The sequence below is a fragment of the Chelonoidis abingdonii genome, chromosome 9 (genome assembly GCF_003597395.2).
Source record: "Chelonoidis abingdonii isolate Lonesome George chromosome 9, CheloAbing_2.0, whole genome shotgun sequence".
In the NCBI taxonomy this organism is placed as follows: domain Eukaryota; kingdom Metazoa; phylum Chordata; order Testudines; family Testudinidae; genus Chelonoidis; species Chelonoidis abingdonii.
The window spans coordinates 16,389,126-16,398,372 of record NC_133777.1 but is presented as its reverse complement, the minus strand read 5'-3'; the positions used below and the strand labels follow the sequence as shown (position 1 = coordinate 16,398,372).

General features: G+C 41.3%; 1 protein-coding gene across 3 annotated transcripts; it reads right to left on the bottom strand.

Annotated features, from left to right (window-relative positions):
• Nucleotides 1–42: 42 nt before the first annotated feature.
• ERI2 (ERI1 exoribonuclease family member 2) lies at nt 43–9,246 on the bottom strand. Of its 3 annotated transcripts, none has more exons than XM_032802121.2 (9): nt 9,086–9,246; nt 8,094–8,171; nt 7,932–8,015; nt 5,416–5,543; nt 5,059–5,215; nt 3,547–3,647; nt 2,676–2,757; nt 1,971–2,059; nt 43–1,762 (listed from the first exon to the last, which is right to left on the bottom strand). In XM_032802121.2, exons 2-9 carry the CDS (start codon nt 8,128–8,130, stop codon nt 413–415), a joined length of 2,028 nt encoding a protein of 675 aa, XP_032658012.1. In that variant the 5' UTR covers nt 8,131–8,171; nt 9,086–9,246; the 3' UTR covers nt 43–412. The 3 variants fall into 3 exon arrangements, with proteins under 3 accessions (XP_032658012.1, XP_032658011.1, XP_032658015.1); XM_032802120.2 differs by having other exon boundaries at nt 8,101–8,171; XM_032802124.2 differs by lacking the exon at nt 7,932–8,015 and having other exon boundaries at nt 8,101–8,171.
• Nucleotide 9,247: the final 1 nt, after the last annotated feature.

The following is a 9,247-nucleotide window of genomic DNA, read 5'->3' as shown; positions in this document are numbered from 1 at the left end:
AAAGATATGTGCATACATTGTAAAGAGTTAGTTACATACAGATGTATTTTTAGAAAAACATAGTCACAAACAAAATTTGTATCACTAACACTGATATTTAAGGATTGGGCTGGTAAAAAAAAAAAATCTAAAATACCTGATAAGAGAATAAAAATATTAAAACTTGAGATACCAGCTGCTTATACGATTATGTTAGTCACGCTAACCTCTTCAAATTTTCTCAAGTTATTAATGTCTGACTGTCTCCACTTATGCTTCATGAGTTTCATTTTGATCTGAAGTAAGCCCAGCAATGTCACTTATGCCCAATCCTCATAAAATTGAAATCTGTGGCATCATTTGCTTAATTTTTTTTTGTAGTATCAGTGGACACTTAGTATATGTTAAGATTTGGACAAAAATTAACTAATATTCAAGTTCTCATAGAAGGTCTGAGACCCGGATATTTCCTGTGAGAATCTGAGTTTATTCCAGGAGATGTTAAACCAGCTGCAGAGAGGGAAAGAGTAGAAATAGCATTAGTGGATTTTTCCTTTAGAAGTACATGCTCCCACTTGAAATATCCACAGCCTCTCTTCTTCCCTTCATGTTTTCCAACAGGACAACTGTAGAACACTTTGCCATGATTTGGACCAGCACTGGACACATTTAGTCTTTTAGCCCTTCGACCACAGTTACATAAGGGTGGAGTCAGTTTGTCACTTTTCACAGCTTTTAAAGATTGGTTCAGGCTGACTGTGGAGTTTAAAAGAACAGTAGGCACTTTGTATGAACTTGAATTTCTCAAAGATAAGGGCTGATCAGAAGATGCAGCTTCATCTTCATGTACAGTGAATAACTGTTTTTTTGATGGAGGTAAAGTTTTTGGACTAGATGGTTTCCTCTTAGGCATCTGAGAGAAAGGGGTGGAATGATTTCCAGTTGAAACTGTACTTGATAAAATAGCATCTACCTTCGGAGACGGTAACTTAAAAGCAGAACAATTTAAGGCCTGCCTTTGGGCTATTCCTACATCATAGATGATAGTATCCGGACTTTTGTACACAATAGACTTAGAAGCCTCCAAATGTTCATTATGTTGCCCCAAACATTCAAAGTCTGAATTCTTCATAGCTGGTTCTTTCAAAACCATCCCTTCTCCAAAGACTGATGAAGTCTTTGCATTTGGATCATCTTTAAGCTTCATAGAGTCTGTATTTTCTTCATGCTGTGATTCTGGTATTAAAGCTACATCTTCCCAATCAGTCAACATAGATAAACAATCAGAACTGGTACTTATATCTACATTAGAGATATTAACAGAGGAAATAGTAGTGGAGACAAGCACTAGCCCTGAACCAAGGACTGAAGAGCTACACTTGGAAGTAGAAATCAGATGTCCATTATTTAATCCACTCTGGATGCCCGTCAATAAATTACAATGAGAAGCCTGTAGTTGTCCAAAGGGAACAGGAAGTCTGCCAATATGTGGAGATAAGCAGCTTTCGGTTTGACCACATCCATCAATCTTTGTACAGATTTTAGACCCAACATGGACATTTGCAGAGGAACTTGTAGAACTGGACTCTTGCTGGTCTTTTCCCTTTACATTGGAGTTTAAAACCATTTTATCAAGTTTATTGTGCTCATTCTCAGCTAGACAGCTGCTATTGCAAATTCTATCTTTATCTGAAGTTTCAGCACCATCATCACTTCCCAGTGGATTCTCTTCAGTGGGGTTTACATTCAAAGACCTGGACACTGAATTCTTCTTTGGCTGTACCTAGGGATTCCATAAGCAAATGCAAGATTTTGAAAATTGGATGTCAACAGGTTTTAGAAATCAATGTATGAGACAAATGAGAGAGTCTGCGCAGGATGCTTTAACTCAAATTCAAGTTTAAGGTGTTTGTTTTTTCAGTGAACTCACCTTTTGTCTCTGCTCTGGGACTTGAGGCAAGATGAAAGGAAGATATGAAGAAGTCACTAACCTTATCCAAAGATCTAGTAATTTTCATCACACATCCATCACAGATCATCCTCCAAGCAAGACAGGCAGTATTCCGAGAATCATCCAACCCTTCAGAAGACATGTTATCATAAACTCTTCGTTATTTTAATGTAGTACTGGCAACAGTAATGAAAAGTAGCCTAACTTAGGGGAGAGTTAAGAGAATGTATTGCTTGTTAGAAGGGATACAGACAACATTGAAAAATATTAATTCATAGTACAGGTACAGGATGGCAGTTCAAGCTCCTCTACATGACACTATGAGACTTACAATCTGTGTGGGTAGAAACTTCCATGATTATTCAAATCTTTGGGGATCTCTCTCCTGAGCCATTTATCATGATCAGCAAATAATGCTAATAGTTTTTGTGATGTGTATTAACTGCTACCAGATGGCACCAACTTTTGGTTCTTTTTTGCACTAGTAAACTTAGAGCCCAATCTTATAAAGTCCTCTACACAGAGCACTGTCATTGACTTCACTGAGAGTTCTGCGCCTGGAGACCTTGCAGAATCAGATCTTAGAAATGAAAAACCCAGTGTTTTGAATCATCCAGTCCCTCTTATTCAGATTTTTTTGTAATGCAGAACATTAAATAACATGGAAATAATTAGAGTTATAATTGCTGTATTTTGATTAGCTTCATGAAACACTCTCTAACAAGAACTGTCACATTGTACTCACCAGAATGTTCCCGTCCTGCAAATTCTATCCCCAGATCCTGTAAAGCACCATTTAGCCCTTTTGGCTTTCTAGTGTAGAAGAGCTAAGGAAAAGAAAAACATTTCTAAAACATTATACTATATTAACCAATTCACTGTTGCTGCCTTACCCTGTCAAATTCTTCAGTTACATATGTACAGTTTGCATTAAGACAGAAGTAACTGAATAGCCTATTGGGAATCTAACTATACATTGCATCATACTGTTCATTTAAATTATAGTATGTGATGTAAATTCCTTTTAAATGGAACACAGAGAAAGTATTAGAAGAAACACCTAATATTTCTTGTTTGCTGAGAAACACAGAATATGCATTTTGCTATGGTAAATGAAAAGTGACTCTACTCAAATAATTTTAGACAAGAGTATTTTATCGTCACTCGTTTTTACAATACCCGTCGTGCTATTTAGAATGCACTAACTGGGAAAACCCCAATTCTTGTGCTAAATTCAGAAGTGCTATCTAAGCAGAGGAAGTTTACTGTGTTTTAGCTAAGGAGGGAAAGCAGTAATGGAAGCATGAAAGATCAGAAAGGGAAGAAAGCAGGAAGAACAAGAGATGGAAGGCAAGTCAAAACAGCTGGAACATTTCTCATAGGCCTACTGACAGTATAACAAGTGACACCGATTTTGTCTGTAAAATCAAGCCTTCTAGAATTAAAATGTGTATAGTTCTGAAGGATACATTGTTCTTTTCTATCTATCAATAAAATGTGTGTGAATGTATACAACAAACAGGTAACCCTAGTTACTTGTACATTCACTATCTATTCTTAATCCTTTGAGGTGGAGGTGAAACATTTTTACCCATATAATCTATTGATTCTCTCACCTTGTATGTTGCTCTGAGATCAATCCAGGAGTTTAAAATATCAGGTTTTCGCAACTGCTTCCTTTTGCACTCATACTGCAAACAAACCCCCAGATCCCAGTCTGCACAAGAGAGAAAAACAACAAACTTTTCACGCTTTATTTTCATGATTACTAAGTATGTGTATTGATCAAATCTGAATAAACTAGAATTTGATAAAAACACTTAATAGATCAGCAAAATAAACTAACCACAGTGGTTCACAAAATAATCACTGCAGGCAAAATGCTTCGCTTTCCTTAAGCAGGGAACTGATTGGCCAAGTAATTGAAGGCACTAAATCAGGGGCGAGCAAACTTTTTGGCCCAAGGGCCACATCTGGGGATAGAAATTGTATGGCAGGCCATGAATGCTCACAGAATTGAGGTTGGGATACAGGAGAGGGCTCCAGCTGGGGGTGCAGGCTGTGGGATGAAGCTGGGGATGAGCAGTTTGGAGTGTAGGAGGGGCCTCCAGGCTGGGACTGAGGGGTTCGGAGAGTGGGAGGCAGGGAGTTGGAGTGCGGAGGGGAGCTCAGAAATGCTGGCTCCAGGCAGCACCTACCTCAATGCTGCTTCCGGAAGCAGCGTCATGTCCCTTTTCTGGCTCCTATGTGGAGGCGCAGCCAGGCAGCTCCGCATGCTGCCCCGTCCACAGGCACTGCCCCTGCAGCTGCGGGGGTGGCACTTGGGGGAGGAGCAGCATGCAGAGCGGAGTCCCCTGGCTGCCCCTACATATAGGAGCCGAAGAGGGGGCCATGCTGCTGCTTCCAGGAGCCATGTGGAGCAGCCCCCAACCCTGCTCCCAGGCTGTAGCTTGCTCAGCCCTAAACTAAATATATCTGTCGAAAACTTGCTTTAAAGTTGGCTTAAATCATATGTAAATAGGACAGAACACTGGCCTGTTAGTAGTGTCCTGCAGTCCCATGAAAGAAACACAAACTAAACTTAATCTGTAGTCTTGTTTTTAGTCCAAAGTATTAGGATTGCTGCAACTTGACATCAGAGAAAACAAGTGAGGTATGTCACTTCACAATGACCTGATTAAAGAATCATGTTGGATAGGTTCTGAAGGACCTCACAGCCAGTTGTCTTAACCTAGAAGTATGGTGACACGCCATGGTGAATATAAAGCAAATGACATGTGGAATGAACCTCAGAGCCTGGAAACAAAGACACAGGGAGCATCTCATGGTAAATAATCACAAATTATATGGACATTTTGGTCTAGTCCCAACAATATATATCGTCATCATAGATGCACAACAACAGGGTTCAGATCAGAAATATATGCTCCCAGAGACTATATAGAGACAGCATGGATGATGTAGGACTGAGGCTTGAAGTTAGGACTGTGACACACTGCAGAGCTGTGGTACAAAAGTTTGCATTTACACCAGCCTATACTATGCCAGAGTCTAACCCACACCATTAGTGTTTCACTTTTGTGAACACTAAATTCAAGCAAAAAAAACAAAGAAAAACTGTTTTTTACCTGACCAAGTAACAAAGGCACTTGATTTTGCTTCAGAAACAGAATGGCTTGAAACATCTGAATTGAAAATAATTTTCTTCTCCTTTTGTATCTTTTGAATCCACTTAGAAAATTGTGATAAGCAAATATTTAGAGGAACCCCTTCATCAACTTGATTCTTGATAGGATAGAACAAAAGGCACATATAAACACCTGTTAGTGTGCTCATCTCGTGTTTAAACAATATATGCACTTTTAGACTGTCAGAAAAAAAAATCTTTCTGTACAGCTGTAAACAGGACTGTGTCCAAAATTAAGATTCTAAAAATTCTTAACTAAATTATAAGCCTCCTGTAATGTATAGTATAAAGACTTTACCTGCTTTATGCCAGTTAGTTCAGTACAAAATTCGGAAAGAATTGGATGTTCCTGAGGCTGGACGTACACGTGGAATTCAGATTCAATCTCTCCAGTTGAAGTGTTTAACAAAACTGCTGGAAATTCAACTAGATTAAAAAAAAGATTATTTGTATAAATGATTCAAGTTGCTTTATATTAGGATTTAAATTACATGACTGTTAAGCAAACGTAGATACCATACATAAGGGAGACTGTGCCCCCAGACAGTGATTTTATATTAATGGAAAATTTCTCCATTTCATATGTATCATAAAACATAGAATTCTGAATAATACTTATTTCAATATATCAGAGCATGAATGTTATTTCAGAGTAAACAAAGTGTATTCTAGCAGAGTGTTAAATTAAACTATTATATCAAAGAACACTTACTTATAGAAACATAAGTTAAATTATTTAATTTGCAAAGTAATATCAGTGCAATTGATGGCCCTATCGAATTTTAATGCAACTGGCGCTATATATAGAGGTCTAGACAGACCAATCTTAGCACAGCCTGGATTGACTACAGAAAAGCCTACGACTCAATGCCGCACACGTGGATCTGTGAATGTCTGGCGCTACAAAGAGTCAACAGGACACTAAGGACCTTCCTCAAGACTCAATGGGATATGGAAGAACAACACGAAAGTCAACTATAGGCAGCTTGCAAACGTGCCCTCAATGTGGGCATATACAGGTGATGCACTGGTCCCGCTGCTGTTCTGCATAGGCTTAACCCCCAGCCAGATAATCACAAGGCTGATACGTACAAGAGTTCAGGAGGGAACTAACCATCACGCACCTCCTGCACAGGAAGACATCAGTGTATCTAAGAATCAGAACGAGACATCGACCGCTAATCCCACACGCGGATCTACAGTAAGATATCGGGATGTCCATTCGGACTGCAGAAGTGTGGCCGGATGGTAGTGAAGAGAGGGAAGGTAGTCAAGACGATGGGTGGAACTACCAGCGGCCACATAGCAGACATACAGACCAGCTACAAGTACCTTGGCGTCCCACCAGTCACATGGAAACCATAATGAGGAGGCAAGGAAGACAGCAACATCGAAGTATCACCAAAGGATAAGAGAGGTCCTGAAGAGCCACTCAGTGGGAAGAACAAGATCCACGCGCCATCAACGGATACGCCTGCCAGTCATCAGATACCCTGCGGTATAGTGAGCTGGCCAAAGGAGGACATGGAGCTGCCGATGTGAAAACCGGAACAGCTCCTCACAATGCACGAGTGTTCCACCCCAAGTCCAACACCCAGAGACTGTTACCAGCCGGAAAGAAGGCGGGCGGGGCTTGTGAGCATCAAGCCACTGTCCTGGATGAAACCCGGAACAACTCCAGAAGTACATCAGTAAGATGGCCCCAAAGATGAGCTCCTGAGAGAATGCCTGAGGCAGCAGCAGACATGGGAGGAAGACCAAGCAGAAGAAGTGCCATGGCAAGACAAGACCCTGCATGGGATGTACCATCGACAGATAGCTGAGGTGGCTGACACTGGAAATCCTACCAGTGGTGGAAAGGCTGGACTAAAAGACAGCACTGAGGCACTGATCAATAGCAGCACAGGAACAGGCACTGAGTACAGATCCATTGAAGCAGGGGTCTACCACACTAGAGAGGACCAAGGTGCAGACTGTGCAGAGAGGCCTCAGAACAGTCCAACACATAGTGGCAGGTGTAAGATGCAGGCAGGAACAGCATACACTAAACGCACAACAATGGGCTGGCATTGTGTACAGAACATTGCCACAGCATTGGCTAGACCCTCCCAAGACCAATGGGAGATTCCACAGAAGAGTTGTGGAGAATAGCAGGTAATATCTGTGGACTTCCAGATCCAGATGACAGCAGGTACTGGCCAATCAACCAACATCGTGTAATAGAACAAGGAGCAGAAGACACGTGGTTGATAGATATAGCAGTGCCAATGACAGCAACATCAGAGAAGAATTAAGAGCTGGAGAAGTACCAGGGCCTGAAAGAGGAACTAAATGAGGATGGAAAGGGAGGCCAAAAGTGTCCCGTGTGTGGAGCACTCGGCTTGACTCCTAAGCTGGGTGAGTGGCTCCAACAGATCCCAGGAACAACATCAGAGCTCTCTGTCCAGAAGAGTGCAGTGCTAGGAACAGCTAAGATACTGCGCAGAACCCTCAAACTCCCAGGCCTCTGGTAGAGGACCTGAGGTTGAGGAAGACACATACCACCCATAGGGGTGAGAGGGGAATTTTTTTTTTTTTTTTAGCATTCCATGATATAGCATGACATTTAATAATCTATATTTCAAGTTGCAAAAGGCTGATAGTTTGGATGTACAGTTTCTGACACTTCATAAAGTGAATAATGACACTTCTTTCCTGTTTTCCTTTTAAGAAAAAAATTCTGCACTTAAATTATTCCTATTTTACTTTTAACTAAATAAGCCAGACTTTTTTTTAGATGCAATTGCTATCAGACATTATTACATTTCCACTTACTTATTTCCTGGCTGTAATGACGTTTACCATCTTTCCAACATGTAGACTCAAAGTCAATAATAATTAAATAGTCAAACAACTGCCCTGCAACACATAAAAGCACTTGTAAATCTGTATCACTGTTTATAAAATTAAAAAATTGACATTAAGAAGGAAACATACCACTTACTTGACTTGGTTCTAGTCTGATTCTTGCCATTTGAGGAAGTTATGGAACTTTTTCTAATTAATCCAAGTTGCCTTCAAAACAAAGAGAATCATGAATAAATTAGCTATTACAATTGAACCCAACAATGTACAAGATGAACTGTTCCAACTGATGAACTATCCATCAGTTGGTGAGACTGGAATCTCTAATTACAGTCAAGTACGAGGAATTCTTCTTTTAAGGGCTGATCTCCTTGGGATTTCTCTCCCCATCAAGGTACACCAAAATGTAGTTAGAGTAACAAAAACATGCACCCATTTACTTAAGCTTCTGAGTACATTTGCAAACCAAAACCACAAAAACTGACTGTAATGGCAGCATCAATTCATCTCTATGTTGGCTGCATCTCAAAAATCTTTACAGACAGTCTCAAAAATGCATTTCCATTGTAATCTTAGCTGTATATTGTTACTACATTTAATTCTTCACACTCACCCCGCTCCCCAGCCCCTTCCAGGCGGCAGGCTGACAAGGGGTATTAGTGGTTTAGTTCAGTTACATGTTTTTGTTTTATGTGTATTTTGTTAACAGCTTCTAAACAATGAAGTCATAGTGGTAAATGTACCATTTTCAGTTACATTCTACTCAGCATATGGAACAATTCCCCCCAATCAAACCATGGCATGAATCATAATGAGCTTTTCAAACAGAAGTGTTTAAAAACTGGGCTCTATAAAGTGTACCCCTCGCAGCCCCCTTACCTATCCACACCCCTCCACACACAGTCCCCCTCATTTCCCTTCACACATAGGTGCTGGGGAGATGGGGGCTGCCACCCCCCCATTTCCATCATATCCAGGGTTTACAGTTTGTTCAATGGCTCTCAGCACCCCTATTCTGCACCCCCACAACTGCCCTCCAATTCCCTCCCCAATATCCTCCTCGCCCCCCCCCCCGTTTCTCTACACACCTCCCCCTCCCCTCGTGCAGCCCGTACGGTCCCCACCGGGCCAGCTGCTTGGTCGCCATCTCTGCCCTCAGCACCGAGCAGGAAGGAGCCGCCCGCCCCGGCAGCTCGGGGGCGCGGAGCAGCGCGAGCGCTTCCGGCCATTTCAAATCTCCCTCCGCCTCCCAAGCAGAGCCGTGACCGCCCCCTCATCGATGCTAT

Bases quoted from the DNA above. Each gene is read 5' to 3' on its own strand.
- ERI2 (XM_032802120.2), bottom strand. From the start codon at position 9,108: ATGGCGACCAAGCAGCTGGCCCG. The intron at 8,016-8,100 runs GTAAGTGGTATG...TATGTGTTGCAG, and splicing joins TCAGACTAGAACCAAGTCAA to GGCAGTTGTTTGACTATTTA. The intron at 5,216-5,415 runs GTAAAGTCTTTA...TATCCTATCAAG, and splicing joins AACTAACTGGCATAAAGCAG to AATCAAGTTGATGAAGGGGT.